General features: G+C 38.9%; 2 protein-coding genes across 4 annotated transcripts in view; one reads left to right on the forward strand and one right to left on the reverse strand.

The window, feature by feature from the left end:
* Window positions 1-4,455, forward strand: part of GNAL (G protein subunit alpha L) — a 349,035-nt gene extending 344,580 nt beyond the window's left edge. For all 3 annotated transcript variants that reach the window (XM_063451591.1, XM_063451592.1, XM_063451593.1), the window contains one exon: window positions 1,045-4,455. In XM_063451591.1, the coding sequence (XP_063307661.1) occupies window positions 1,045-1,191 (147 nt within the window). In that variant the 3' untranslated portion in view covers window positions 1,192-4,455. The remainder of the gene's footprint in view (window positions 1-1,044) is intronic.
* Window positions 4,456-4,898: 443 nt separating this feature from the next.
* Window positions 4,899-15,432, reverse strand: part of MPPE1 (metallophosphoesterase 1) — a 123,906-nt gene continuing 113,372 nt past the window's right edge. Inside the window, exon 10 of the mRNA XM_063451594.1 lies at window positions 4,899-5,455. Coding sequence (XP_063307664.1) covers window positions 5,291-5,455 — 165 coding nt within the window. The 3' untranslated portion in view covers window positions 4,899-5,290. The remainder of the gene's footprint in view (window positions 5,456-15,432) is intronic.

Genomic DNA, 15,432 nt, shown 5'->3' on the forward strand with positions numbered 1-15,432 from the left:
GCTTGAGTAGCTCAAACCATCTCAAGAACATGTTTTTTGTCAGGATTGGTTAGTGCATACTGGGGTTAATAGCAAAATTGCTGAAACCACTGTAAGTAAATGGATTGGTATCGGTGTGTTCAAGTCTTCAGTTGGTAATATGCAGTGATCTATTGTATGTTCTCGGTCATTCAAACGTGGCCTAAGTATTCATTTATTTGTCTTGTTCTGGTTAGCATTCTCCTGTGGCCAACATTTGTAGGCATGCTATTAAGTTGTCAGCTGGATTTCTGTGAAATCGATGCATGCAAAGTGAACATTTCAGCTTTGTGTGTGGTTAATAATTGAATGTATAATGCAGCTAGAATGGAACAGTGCCCTCTACTGTGTAAAATTAGGTACTGAGGCTTCTAAAACATGAATGATACACAGGCCTTGTGATTTCAGTACTCTCCATTTTAACCAATGAAAAATGTAGGAAGAACTTCTAGAGCAATTAATCTACAGCTGCTTTAGTGGTGGTCTCCCCGTCTCTTTATGTGCAGTCCTGATATCCGAGTATTGCTAAAGACACTTTGAAAACCAAGATGACTGTGGAGAACCTACTAAACAGCTTAAACAGAAGTGATAAAAATGTTTTAAATTTATAAAGCCTGCCTTGCATAGTGTTTGCTAGTACAATCCATCAACCTTGTTTACATTCTTCCTCCAGATCATAGGCTGCACTCTGTCTATTTAATTATGTTGCAGTCAATCTGTGAGGGTGCGGACATGTGTATTCATTAGTAATGCATGCTGTTTTTAGCAACCATATAACATATTTACATAGTTATATACCTAACAATATATATCGTAGTTAATGTAGAGTAGATCTGACTGTTGGGGTCAATGTGGAATAACTGAAAAAGTCCTGTATTTACAAACATGGATTATTAATGATCCAGTCTTTTTCTTAAATCAACAGGCTGTATAATTAACACACATCTTATTGTTGGTTGGTAAGATGTGATGCCAAATTCTCGTTTAACCTTGCAGCACGTCATGTGACTTTTTTCTTTTTTGCAGAGGATAAGCACGGCAAGCGGTGACGGAAGACATTACTGCTACCCTCACTTTACATGTGCAGTGGATACAGAGAACATTCGCAGAGTTTTCAATGACTGTCGAGACATCATCCAGAGAATGCACCTCCGCCAATATGAACTCTTGTAATCGTAATCACCGTGGAGCCTGTGGTTTTAAATCCTTTGCTACTTTTCTGTCTCTTTTTCTCTGTATTGCTCCACACAGGGTGGAACATCCCTACAAAAAATGCATCCCCCTTTTTTTTTTTTTTCACTTTTTTTTCCTTTTGTTTTTTAGAAGAACTTTTTCTTACTCCCTGCTTTTTACTTTCCCTATTGAGAAAGGGCAATTGGTGTCCTTAATGTAATTTTATTTCACATGCCACTTTTTACCATTCCACTAGCCCAGTGTTGCTCAGTCTGTGACTCAGAATACTAATCAATCGGTCTGGCTTTCACAGTTGAGAGGCCCTTAGTAAAACACAATAGATTTCACCTGCTCATTTGATTTGGTGATAGTCTGGACTAGACATGAATTGTTGGTTTCCCTGGCTCTCACAGTGTCTCATTGACCATGTTAGAACTACCTGCATGTCTCTACTTTAATAGGATGAGCATGCAGCAGACTAATAACTCAGTTTCAACCATTTTCAGGAGCGATATTGATAGTGAAGACTCCATTCTTATGTGCTACACTGGTTTCAAAGAGAATTAGTGAAGGTGAGGCTTTTAAATGTGCACTCCCAAGATTAGTACAAATGGTGAAAGATTCTGCAGAGCACGGTTATCTTGCAACACTTTTATTTTTTCTTTCATCCTTGTGTTATTTTAAATGTAAACATGTTAATCATGCAATGCAGCCTTTTTGGATTTGATAGAGAGGCACTTTTACACTCCCTAGCACTTCATGAATCCACTTAAATTATTGGCAGTCTCTGGCTTTATAAGCAATGAAACAGAAGGAATTTGTACAGAAAGATGTGCAGAGGCAGCATCAGACATTTTTTTTGTTTGACTATCACACAATGCACCTTTTAAATGTTTAGCTATATTAAAAAGACAAAGATGCACACTTCTTAGGCAGAAATGGCAGCATTCAACCATTATTCTTAAATATCAATATCTCTAAGGTCATCCATTGAGCTAGTATTCCTACAACAATGTGGATGAGAAGCACTGGTTTAATTAATATTTTCTCTGAAGAGGACAACTGCGTAGATTTTGCCTGATCTGAAGGGATAAACAGCAACTTATTTTAAGTGGCTCCTTGAACAACCAAGGTTAGATACTATTCTGCTAAGCCTTAGGCTACCTCTATCACTTCTCTGATTGGGCAGTCGGCCCACAAATAACATTTATTCACCTGTCAGATGACACTATGCTCAGACCTATCCCTGTGTGGTTTTAATTTAATTTTTTTTTGTTTTTTTTATGTTCTAGCTATTTTTTTTTTCAACATGACACTGAAGAGTACTTGATGGAGGAAAAAAAAGAATAATGCACTTTGTATCAGGTTAATTAAAAAAAAAAAAAACACACAAAAAAGAAACAAAAAAAATATACTGTTGAGGAATTATACACACAATGTAGCAGCACCAGAAATATTTATTAATGTCACAGTTTTTTAGCATTGTCGAGTTGCAGGTCAACGATTAAGTGACCTCTGCTCATAACACACTGAGGTGTAAGGAGAGGTTTGCAAGACACTGCAGAGCAGTGACATTCAGACCTTTGCTTGGATCATAGGTGTTGAAGACCGTTCCTGGAACAGTACATAGAGTAGGTAATGAAGAGGCAAAAGTAAAGATAAGCAATTTTTTTACCTTTATTTTTATGGTGTTTTGTGGCTAAATGTTTCTGCACACCTCAGGCATTCAAACTGCAGCTGCTTTCAGCCTCTCACGTCAAGGCAGAGAAAAAAAACACAAACATAAAAAAACACCCTCACTGATATTATACATTTAGTCCACAAATGATCTTTTAGCCTTAGATCATTACTGGGCGTTAGACCTTATATATAGATTTTTTTTTTTTCCTTTTTGATTTTTGTTTAACTGCTGGTTTATTATAATGTACAGATGTAAAATGTAATATTATTTTGTACAACTTTATTGAAAAAAAATAATACTTGTAGAAGATCTTTGTGCCTTGATTATGGCTGTACCTGTAAAATGAGCTAAGATGTAAGTATGTTTTTGATTGCGCTGTACAGCTTGATGTCAAACCTTCCTGCAGCCTTATGACTGCAGGTAGGAACGATCTGTAGAATTTAGTTTTTTTCTGGTTTATATAAAAGAAGGAAATGCTCTTTAGTACAAAAAATAACAAAAGAAAAAAAAAAGTATAAATTATGCAAATTAACCACTTACCTTTACAAATAAGGTCCTACAGTGACCAGTTGTTGAAGCAAACATGCCTTTTTTCCCCTTTCTATTTTAATGTGCAGACAGATGGAGGAAGTGGCGAGTATCAGCTTTAAAAAAAAAAACAAACATTTAAATCCATTTCTGTGTCCACATTTCCAACTTTGTGGTGTTAGTGGGAAACAAAGTTTTTTTTTGTTTTTTTTTTATTTCCATTGATCTTAGAATCCTAATAATACTTTGATCATTCACACCACCTTTTCAAAGTACTGCCACAAGAATCTTGTGAATGTTTAACATTTTGGGTGTCAAAATATGGCAGTTGCTCACCCCACTCTGGCACTCAAATGCTAAACAGTTTACTTACAGTACCGTTAGTTTAAGGCTTGTCTATCTTTTGTAACAGCAGCTGCTTTTATTGCGCAAGGAAGTAGCCCTACGCAGAAGAGAATGGGGAGAGAAGAAAAAAAAAGGTATATACCTTTATGTCTAGCCTGATAAAATACAAGATGGCCTTTTAATTTCTCTTTTAATAAAGAGACCCATTAGAACGTTGCTTTATTTTAAATATTATAGAATTGATATATGTGAATATTTCTCAAACTTGAATAATTTATGCAAATGTTCTCTAAAGAAGTTGTGGTACAATATATATATATATATATATATATATATATATATATACACAAAGCAAGAACTGCTGTAGCAATAAGGCATGTCCTTTTTAGTAACTATTACACTGCTTTATATTTTATACTTGGGTGTTTTATGTATGTTAGTCTAGACCTTTTTTCTGTGTCCAACTTAAACCTGTACAATGTCTACAATTACAATTGCAATAACAGCAATGAAGAGATTTCTTACTACAGTACATCACTTCAGATGTAATTGTAACGTCAGTGCTTAATTTCTCTCTTTCGAAAACACTTATATGTTGGAAGGTGTCATACAATACCTTGCAGGCCTCAAGCACCCAGTGTATTTACATTTTAAGTCCGTTATTGTTCATTTAGGATTTGACAGCTAAATTACAAATTCTTACTTCCATGTATGGTTTCTATGCATCGGTTTCTTTTAGGGAGCTTCCTACAACAATGCTGACTGACTTATTAGGGACAACTTGTAATGTTTGTAGCCCTTAATGGCTCAGCTAAAATATATACCAAAGCAAAGAGCAGTGGATTCAGTAGGTGTCAACCATGAGAGAGCCTGCATAGTATTGTAAGCACCTGCTTTTAAAATTGGTTGATCCCTTTCTTACACACACTATCTACTTTGTAAGGCCCAAAGTGACAAAAAACAGTCATGCTATCTGTACATTGACAGCATAGTTGAAATGTGATTTTCTTTCATTTTCAAATACTATGAAAATCCCTTGTTCTTTTCTATGAGGAGCAGAAGATGAACACAATGCTTTATGAATTAAGCTGGTGGTTCCCTATTTTGGAGTTTAATTTTACAAATGAACAAAAATTACACAGAAAAGAAAACATCCATAGACAATCACATTTTTTCCAACAACCCATTATGTAATGTGGACCTTTAAATTCCAACAATATTTCTAACATGAAAGAATCAAAATAAACCTAAAACTAGAAAGCTTGATGGTGTGGGCTGATGCCATAGTCCAGAAACATAAGGCATGTTGCATACTGTGGTGGGGTTGGTACTGTAGGACTTTTTAATCCAGTTAGTGGTAAGGCTCGAAAATTAATGAAGTTCTTTTTTCCTTAACTTATAGGTAAGAGTCACATATTGTACAGGTACATCATTTAATAAATATATATTTGGTAAAATGTACTGGTCTATTCTACAGAACATGCCAAGAAGTCGAGTATTTCATGATAATCCGGTAAGGGTATGCCAGTGGCCTGTAGGCACATTCTACACTGGTTTTTCCTTTGATGAGTATGTCAAGTAAGTAGTCAACGAGTGAAACACTAAATAAAAAGCAAGGAGCGTGCCTGCTGCTGTGTAGATCAAGATGACACTGTTCTCAGTTGGGAGGAAGCACTTCTCAAGGGAGAAATTTGCAGCAGTGATTATTCCCTGGGAAAAAAAAAAAAAAAATCGCACATCAAAAATGGTTTTTGTTTACACCACAGTTGGTATCTAAGTGTTCATAGCCTCCTTGGCTGTAAAATAGTTCACACACAACATGAAATCACCACTACATATATCATTAAATGGTTTTGTTTTTGAAAATGGCTATACAGGGGATGTGCAGGTTATTACACTTTGTTGACCTTTTTAAAAAGAAAAAAAAACTACTCTACACTTGAAATCCATTATATTATGTAGGAATTAGTAAGATTTTGTGTGTATATAATATACACATTTTAAATATATAATTTTTATTTGTGGCCCACTGTAACACTTTTTGTTGTTGTTGTTGTTCTCCTCTAAGGTATTGTGGACCCAGGGTAGGAAAACATGGTAGATTTAATTTACACAGAATATATTTTAACAAAAAGAGTAACTTTTCAATTCCCCCTTGGAACCTCTGTAGCTTACTCAGCCCACCCCCTCTCCATTTTGTATAAAATTGTTTCTAAAGTGGCAATTCTCCTTGTGGAATTTCTAATTTTTCACTTGGTCTATTCCACCAGCATTATTTTCCTGATCAGGCACGTTAAAAATAAATAAAAATAATAATAATAATAAACATCTTGATCAATTAGTCCCTAATGGCTAATGTCTACAGCAGAGCTATATGGCCTTTGGAATTACAGCAATTCTCTTACAGCGATAATGCTAGGAAAGCATCCGGAGTGATTTAGTTAACAATATCTGGAATGCCAAATGTTGCCTACCCCTGGTGTAATGGAGCACACCAAAAAAAGGTTAGTTTATTTAAGTAGTTTTGGTGCATAGATCTTGCCCTGCCGTCTCACTTCTCTAGTCTCTGCCATTTAGGCGTTATGCATCCTCAACTAACTGTGACTCACACAACTTCCATAATAGGAATAATAAAAATCAGTTTGTTTGTTTTTTAACCTTACTGCACAGTGTGTTTAATTGAGAATGTATTCTCTCCTGCTCTGTTAATAACCTGATTGAGCCTACAGCATTCACCCCGTGTAAATTAAATAAAGCAGAAGATAAGAACTTCAAAAGTACACATCACTGTAATAAATGTAAAGTTTTTTAGTTTTTTTTCCTACAAATATATTTATATAATATTTTTACATAATCAAGTCATTTTTATTAACAATCTGAGGGACCTGCCCAACAACCCAGGCAGAAAGTCCAGAGAATTTGGCTCGCAAGCCCTATATTTAACCCTGTAACTTTCTAGAACACCATAAAACCTGTACACGGGTGGGGTACTGTTTTACTCGGGAGACTTCGCTGAACACAAATATTAGCGTAAAACAGTAAAACATATCACAATATCGTCAGTAAAAATTTACTTTTTTGCATTTTTCACACACAAATGGTACTTTCACTGATGATATAATTGTTGTGATACTTTTAAACTATTTTGAAACACTAATATTTGTGTTCGGCGAAGTCTCCAGAGTATAACAGTACCCCCTATGTACATGTTTTATGGTGTTTTAAAAAGTTACTGAGTCAAATATAAAGCTTGAATTTCCTTTTTTTTTTTTCATATTGAAATTTGCCCAATTGGTTATATTGTCTTTGAGACCGTATGTATGGTAGCCCAGGAATGAGAATTACCACCATGATGGCATACCATTTGCAAAAGTAGACAACCCAAGGTATTGCAAATGGTGTATGTCCAGTCTTTTCCAGTAGCCACTTAATCACAAACACTGGCCAAAATTAGCGTTCAATTTAGTTTTTTGCCTTTTTCACACACAAATATGAACGCTAACTTTGGCCAGTGTTTGTGACTAAGTGGCTACTAGAAAAGACTGGACATATACCCTATTTGTTATACCTTGGGTTGTTTACTTTTGCAAATGGTATGCCACCATGGGGGTAAATTTAATTCCTGGGCTACCATTTGATCTCAAAGGCAACATCACAAGTCTGGCAAATTTCAATGTGTATAAACTCAGAAATGACATGGGCTATATTTGACCCTGTAACTTTCCAAAACACCATAAAACCTGTACAGTGGGGGTAATATTTTACCTGTGAGACATCGCTGAATAAAAATGTGTACTTTATTGCAGTAACAGCTAACCGTATTGTGACATTCACAGTTAAAATGCCATCCAGAACTAAAAAAAAAAAAAAACTATTTTTTACAAATATTTGATGTGACATGAAAGCCCTGTTTCTCCTGAGCAAAATTATATGTATAAAGTGTGGGTGCACATAATATGAAAGAGGTGAATTACGCCTGAACAGACATTTAGCGCAAATTCAAGGTTTTGTTTTGATCACAACTTGTACAATTTTTAAGACATGCCAAAACTAGCTCAATATTTTAAAAACCGACATAGAAAATGGATAATAAAATAAAACAATGGACTTGAGAATTTGTAACATATATAAAGAAAACAAATACAATCAAAAAACCTAATATCTCCATATGGTTCTATGGTACGTCCCAAAAAAAATTGCACCATGAAAACAACTTCCTTAACAATTTCGTTTAGGTGTGTAAAACCGCTAACTGTGCTGTTAGCTGAATCGTTTCTGAGAAAGGGTACAGTTGACATTTTGCAATCCCCACCCTTCTAGTGACTGTCACTCGGACAATAACAGTTTCCGAAAAAAATAAATTCAATAACTAAATTTGACGTCCAGCATCAGCATACAAAGTATGTTGATGGGCAGATAAGTGATTGCTGTGTGTCCTCAGTACTTCTCTGACAAGTATCTGACTTCACAGTAGGAGGGTCAGGCTGTAGTGTGGAGTCTGTCCTGGCACTAGCTAACAGGGTGTAAATTTAATCAACAAAAGGAATATATGTAGAAATGTTTTTATATATGTAGAAATTCTATGGGTAAAATTACCATGGCTACGTTTATCTCTTATCACCCAATCTATAACTTTTGTTACATCTACACTTTATATTCATCAGATCTATTGCAGTTGTAATGTCAGAATATAGATGAAAATTAAACAAAATGGGAAGAAATAAAGCACAAATGAGCACAAACTGCACATTTAGAAGGTAGTTTAACATTTACATAATGTGTTCTTTAACCTACTGTGGCTGAATAGTTGTGGTCAGTAGTGAACCAACATCAGCATCAATAAAGTAAACAGGTGTTTCTTGATACTAGAGATACCCACAGGGTACGAAAATACTTCGCTCTGCTTGCTCCAACCCAGTCACTGCAGAGCATGAAATGAAAGCTTTCACGTGCCTGCTAAGATAGGCTTTCTACAGACTGAAGTGAAGCTTGTGCACCAAATCTAGCCCTCCAATTACCCTCCTCATGTTTTTCCAAAAATGTCCCATTCTGGAGTGACTTTATAACAGAAACACAGTATGTGACTGGCAAAGTTATAAAATCAAGACCAAAATGAAAAAGGAAACAAAAAAGACTCCCACATCCAATGCAGTTATCTTGCGTCCTCTGAGCATTTTGAACACACACTTGAATGTGATAATCCTATCCTTTGTGAAATCAAATAGCAAGGACTAAGGTAAATGGGAGGGAGTAATCTACAATGATACAATTATTCTACAAGAACCAAGGTGAAAAGCTCAATGGATAGATTTAGAATTTGTACTCTGCTATGTATACAGTGAAGATACTCTTGCCTATAACACTGGAAAAGGCTGTTTACTTGGTGAAACCGTTCTGTTTTTATAAACTGATTCTTAATAAAAATTAGTGTATTCTTACTACCTGTGGACCTTCCTACTGTTATCCTGACATCTGGACACCATTTTCCTTTGTGGGGAATATACCACGTATGCCCTTTAGATTGAGGAATATTTAATTAGTACATTTCTTGTTGGTTTTTTTAATTCTTTATTTAGTCGTGCGCGTTTTGAACAGGTGCACCCCTTCTGCCACAACAGCAGAGTGGTGCTATAAACAGGCATACATTTGTGTGACAAAGGTAAATATCGAGTAACAGTAATAGTTTCTATCGATGATACAGCACGTATTTTTTGGTGTATCTACAGCGTGGGATAAGACATGTCAGAGAGTAAATGAGTGTCTTTCAAGTTAGATTGGGCATGTCAGTACTCATGGGAGGTATTTAAGATTCGGGTTGCGGGTCTGAGACTAGGATTGGAATTAAGGTGAGTTTTGTGTTACTGTGTTGTTGTTAGCCCAGGCCCCTGCTTACCAAGGGGGCTAGGTGTGGGGGGGGGGGGGGGTTGGCTATGTGTTTGCTGGTTCAGTGGGTAGAGTCCGGGTGCCCTTATGGGGGATCCCAGGTAGTTTGGGGAGTGCAGGCAGGGTCCCTTGTCACCCAGGTTGGGAGCGGGACCTGTTATACTGTGTTCGACATACAGGCTTGTAAATAAAACGTTCAACTTATAAACATGGAAACAAAGCAAAACAGTTGCGTTATTGTTGTCAGGTGGATCAGGCCGGATCTGGAAGCTGAGGGAACACTGATGTCGGGTTCCCCCCATCTCTCCGGTGCTAGTGTGTCTGTGGTTGTCAGTCCCAGCATTTCTAGGAAGGATGAGGCTTCTGTTAGTGTGTGGGTAGTCCCATTGTGAGTTGATAGTAGTGAGCCCGGTGCTCCCCACCTGTAGGTTATGTTGGCGGCTCGCAGTCGTTGGGTCACTGGGTGAAGTGATCGGCGCCACTGTAGGGTGGCCCTTGTTAAATCCTGGTAGAAGGTAAGGCTAGAGTCCTCAAAAGTTAGTGGGGTCTTCCCCCGCAGTGCCGACATTATTTGTCCCTTTTCAGAGTAAGATGTGCATCGCAGGATAACGTCCCTGGCTGTTTGTGGTGAGGCTCTTGGAGGGCCTGCGACCCTATACATTCCGTCGATCACCAATTTCCGGGCCGTCGCTGGAGGTAAAATAGTTGCTAGTAACCGTCTCGTGTAATCCGGCAGCTCTTCCGCAGTGACATTGGACATTGGTAGGGATGCCTCTCACTTTGATGTTATTGCGTCTGTGGCTGTTTTCAAGGGCATTCAGGTGTAGGGCCATATTGTGATGAGATTTCTGGAGCTCATGTACCGAGTCTTGTACATTTGTTTCTTCCATTGGAAGTACATCTAATAAATGATGGCAATTCTTGGAGGAGTGGGTTTAAATAGGCAGACAGTGTGAACTTCAAAGGAAGGAAAAGATAGGGCAGGGAAGATTGGTTGAAAGGATGCCTACACCACATCCTTTACAGTTGTTGGGTCTGGAAGTGTGGGAGAATTGTTGCCCATCATAACATAAGGAAGCATGAGTAGCGCTATCAGAGGGGGATCTTGCAGATCTGCTCCATGCATCCTTTTAACATTTTTATTTATTTATTTATTTATTTTCTTTCTCCGGCGCAGACTTTCTCTGGCCCCCTGCAGCCCCTACCCCCTGCTCCCTCTGTAGCTTGCTGCTTTTAATTGTAGTAGGTGCCATGATGTCTAGTTGAGAGGAGAGAGTGGAATTGTAGAGGGAGGTTGCAGTGTTAGGGCAGGTAAGGTTTGAGATGGGTGAAAGGAGACTTTGGAGGTTGATGGAGAATTGCTGTAGGTCGAGACAATGGAGATTTCTACGATACTGATGTGGTGAGGGTGGTCAGATGGAGGAAATGGAACATTGGAGACATTAGAGGTGGTACAGAGATTCGTGATGATGAGGTCAAGAGTTTTTCCTGCTGTATGAGTTGCTGAATTAGACAACTGTGTGAGCCCAACGGAGGAGGTAAAAGAGAGCAGACGAGAGGCATCAGGGCAGTTGAGGTTGTTGATTGAGATATTAAAGTCCCCAAGAATGAGGAAAGGAATGCTAGAGGAGATAAAATGAGGTAGCCGGGAAGAAAGGTGTTCAATTAATTGGATGACTGGGGGGGCATAAATGATGGCAATTCTTGGAGGAGTGGGTTTAAATAGGCAGACAGTGTGAACTTCAAAGGAAGGAAAAGATAGGGCAGGGAAGATTGGTTGAAAGGATGCCTACACCACATCCTTTACAGTTGTTGGGTCTGGAAGTGTGGGAGAATTGTTGCCCATCATAACATAAGGAAGCATGAGTAGCGCTATCAGAGGGGGACAGCCAGGTCTCTGTGAGTGCAAGTAGTGTGTAAGAATTTGAGATTTACACTCCAGTATCCTAGGCGAGCCTTACCGGAGAGACGCTGAGGTGGAGAGAAGACTTACCCCAGAGCTTGTGGATTTGTTATATTTTCTTTTAACGTCAGTTTACAGATTTGGATTACAAGACTGGGACCAATTACACTTATAACATCTCTACCCCCAAAGATTAGCATGACTTATTGGGAGCGAGTTTCAATCATCTAGCCCAGGTCAGACTCCATGGTTTTCTCTATTCTGGGAGTTACCGTGTGCACACTCCAGATTGGGAGCAACAGTGAAAAATCCCCCACTCGTTTAAGTCTTTTGTTGTAAGTGTTGTATCAGTGTTTAGGTTTTATTTTATATTTCATGTTATCCAAATAAAACGTACCGTTTATATATTTCATATATTTCTTATATGCTTTTCTCCTTTTGTGATTTTTTACCCATTATATTCTATTGATTAACAAACAAGTAGCTGCAACAAGATAAGTTAAATTTTAAAAAACACATGTAAGCTCGTTTGAGCAGGGCCTTCAGCACCTGTGGGGTAAAATGATACAAGAGGTAAGGTGTATTTCATCTATGAAAAGGTAGTTTGATAGAGTTTACAAAGAAGGCTTAGTTTTTAATATAACAGTTGCTGGTCGGTTAGAAGGTGGGTTACAGACGTTTGAGGAAGGAAAGTTGTTAAATTAATTGATATTCCTTCTTGAAGAAGTACACTTTCAGGGTCTTTTTGTTTTGTTTTTTAAACGAATGGAGACTGGGTGAGAGTCTGATGGAGCATGGAATGGCGTTCCATAGGAGCAGTTACAGCCCTTGGAATGCCAGTTACAGTTAATGTTACAGTTAGGAATGCGAGTACGAACAGAGGCAGGAAGCACAATCTAGGTGGGACATACTTGTGTATTAGTGAGAATATGTAGATAGGAGCAGAGATATGAAGAGATTTGTAAGCATGAACTTTAAATTAAGCCTTATAACATGAAGCTAACGAGAGCGGTGCAGGAGGACAGGAAAATGGACCTTGCTGCAACATTCATTAAAGACTATAGGGGTGAGTGACAGTGAAAAGTGGATTTCAGTACTCAAAGAAGTTGATAGTGGCATGGATAAGAAAAGTAGTTTGCATTTGCACCAGATACAGCTATGTTTTTGAGGTGGAAGTGAGGATTTGGCGATGTGAGGGATGAAGGAGAGGTTGGAATCAAAGAGTACTAGGCAGCAAGTCTGTAAGGTAGAGCTGATTGTAGTGTAGCTAACACAGACACAGGAGTAGTAGTGTTTGAAGGATGAAAGACGAGAAAAGTTCTGGAGAGAATGAGTTTAAGTGAGCAGCCTTCCATTTAGAAACAGCAGAGAGGTAGTTGGAGACATCATTCAAAAGGGAAACACTTGTTTAAGCTTTTCTTCTTACACAGAAATAATTCATATGGCAGCCTTCCTGCACAATTCTGCATATTAACGGTTCAGTTGCTGTAGCAGGCACAGGAGAACTGGTCTCAGACTTGGCATCTAGAACTATTGCGCCAAGTATATGTCCAGCACGGATTGCTTTTCTGTCCAGCACGGCTCAATTAGTGGAGTCGAGTATATCCTAGAGAGGGGTAAAGATCCTCCATTGCAGCCAAAGGCTTGATAAAGTGAAGAGTAGAACTACTAGTTTATTGAGGAGACACACAGTATAGACAAAGCCCAATATTTACATAACAAGGAAGTATGGGGAAAGGCAATGACTGTGAATCATATGAGAATTACAGAACTGGCAGCAAACAGTTTGAACTGGTTTGGAATCCATCTCCTGAAACAATAGGGCAACCTCCTGCCAGTATAACAGTGAGGCATGGATGGAAGAGGAAAAGAAACACACAAAACAAAATTCCATTCGTTGGCAGAGAATTTTGCAATATAAGTCTTTCTAGGTATGCCCTTTAAATGTAATGAAAGACTGTGACAACATCACTACTCGCAATGATATTATCTGATTCTTCAAGAAAAGTGGTGGCAATGAAGGCAGACAAGGCTCCTCGAATGTGTTGAAAGAGGAGCGGCAATTTCCCATAATCCCTGTACGGTGATGTCCTATCAATCTATCCAGAGGAGTTTCAAGATGCTGGGCTTAAATGGAAAGCAACATATTCAGATCTATATGAAGACGTGAAATTGATCTTTAAGAGAAGACCATGGGATCCTTTTCAGGTTTGGGAAGGACAACAATATTGAATGGTTTAACCCCATCATAGGGCTAGCTTGCAGGATGTCAAAGGAATGCTCCAAGCACTGTAACCACTACAGGCTGCCTGAAGTGCCCCAGTGCAAATAGTCAAACCATATACAAAAGTTTTTTGTTTTTTTTCAATTTGAAAATTAGGCTTTATTGGTGTTTCAGATTATTTAGCGTTCGGTGCCTGTTTGCCAGGGTACAGAATGTAGAAAGGGGTAATGCAGGAACATTTCGTTACACCATAGGGTATATACACAATTTACTTCCTTATCACTCCCTTAAGTTTACACAGTTCCGGGGGGGGGGGGGGGGGGGGGTGGCTAACCGCCGAGCTTAATGGTCGCTTGAACCCGAGCTCTGGCTACCAAGGCCGACAATCTACGACAATCCGGACGCTTAGGACCTGCCTATTGCTAAAACAGAGAATGGCACAAACTAAAGCAAAGAAGAACTCGGCAAAGAACGAAAAATTTAATTTTTTCAGCAGCAAACAACAACTAGAGACCGCGGAGCAACTGAGGCCTTCGCAAGATGGCGACGCCAGCCCGAATCCCCGAGACTCACAACAAGATCCAAGATTGCCTATGACAACTGATCAACTTACCAAAAGCTACCTGCAAGTAGCGCTTGACGACCTATCCCAGAAACTAATTATGTCTTGGCAACATTCTATGGACTCGCTTCGAAGAGATGTGCAAGAGATCAGTAAAAGGACTACGCATGTCGAATCCAAAATGGACGACTTTGCCATGGCGCATAATGACCTTGCGAGCCATGTAGAACATCTGGAGCAAAAACTTACGATAACGGAGATAAAATTAGCGCTCCAGGAGGAACAACCTGCGGCTGAGGGGAGTCCCCGAAACAGTCGGACCGGAGGATCTACAGGCATTTGTAAGAGGCCTAATCAAGGCCTATGCACCTGATATACCGGGGGAGATGCTGCTCCTGGACCGAGTACATCTGATCCCGAAACCAAGGTACCTGCCAGAAACCGTGCCAAGAGATATACTCACACGAGTACACTATTATCACATAAAGGAGCTGATATTACGCACCAGTAGAAATATGTCTGCACCACATCCAGACTACCCAGCAGTAAAAATATTTGCAGATCTGTCTGCCACAACGTTAAAGAAAAGGAAAGACCATGCCCACATTGCAGACAGTCTAAGAGCCAATGGCTTGAGGTTTAGATGGGGGTTCCCGACAAAAATGATTATCTCCCGAGAGGGTAAGCTACATACCGTATCTTCACCCGATGAAGGGGAGATGCTCCTGCAAACCTGGGGTATAACAAGCAAAACGGCGGAGAAGGCGGTGACATCTTCCCGCCGATTGCAAGTGGAATGGAATATAATACCTGCAAAAAAAATAGGATCATGACCATTGATAAACGACGTTGGTGACCCGTATACGACACTATCATATACCACACAGGCATTCGATATGCCTTGAACCTCTGGAGGATCCCTCTAAAGTACAGGCCGATAACACCTGAAGCATGACAGCGATCACAACAAACAGTGATCAATACCGACAAGAAACAAGGGACATGAATATTACAGCTACTTCAAGAACATCAACGGATTCGGACAGATACTGTGACATTCCTTTCCACGAATACAGCAAATAGAAACACAGAAAAGACCTGAAAAGAATTGAGGA

Source organism: Pelobates fuscus, chromosome 4 (genome assembly GCF_036172605.1).
Source record: "Pelobates fuscus isolate aPelFus1 chromosome 4, aPelFus1.pri, whole genome shotgun sequence".
Classification (NCBI taxonomy): Eukaryota; Metazoa; Chordata; class Amphibia; order Anura; family Pelobatidae; genus Pelobates; species Pelobates fuscus.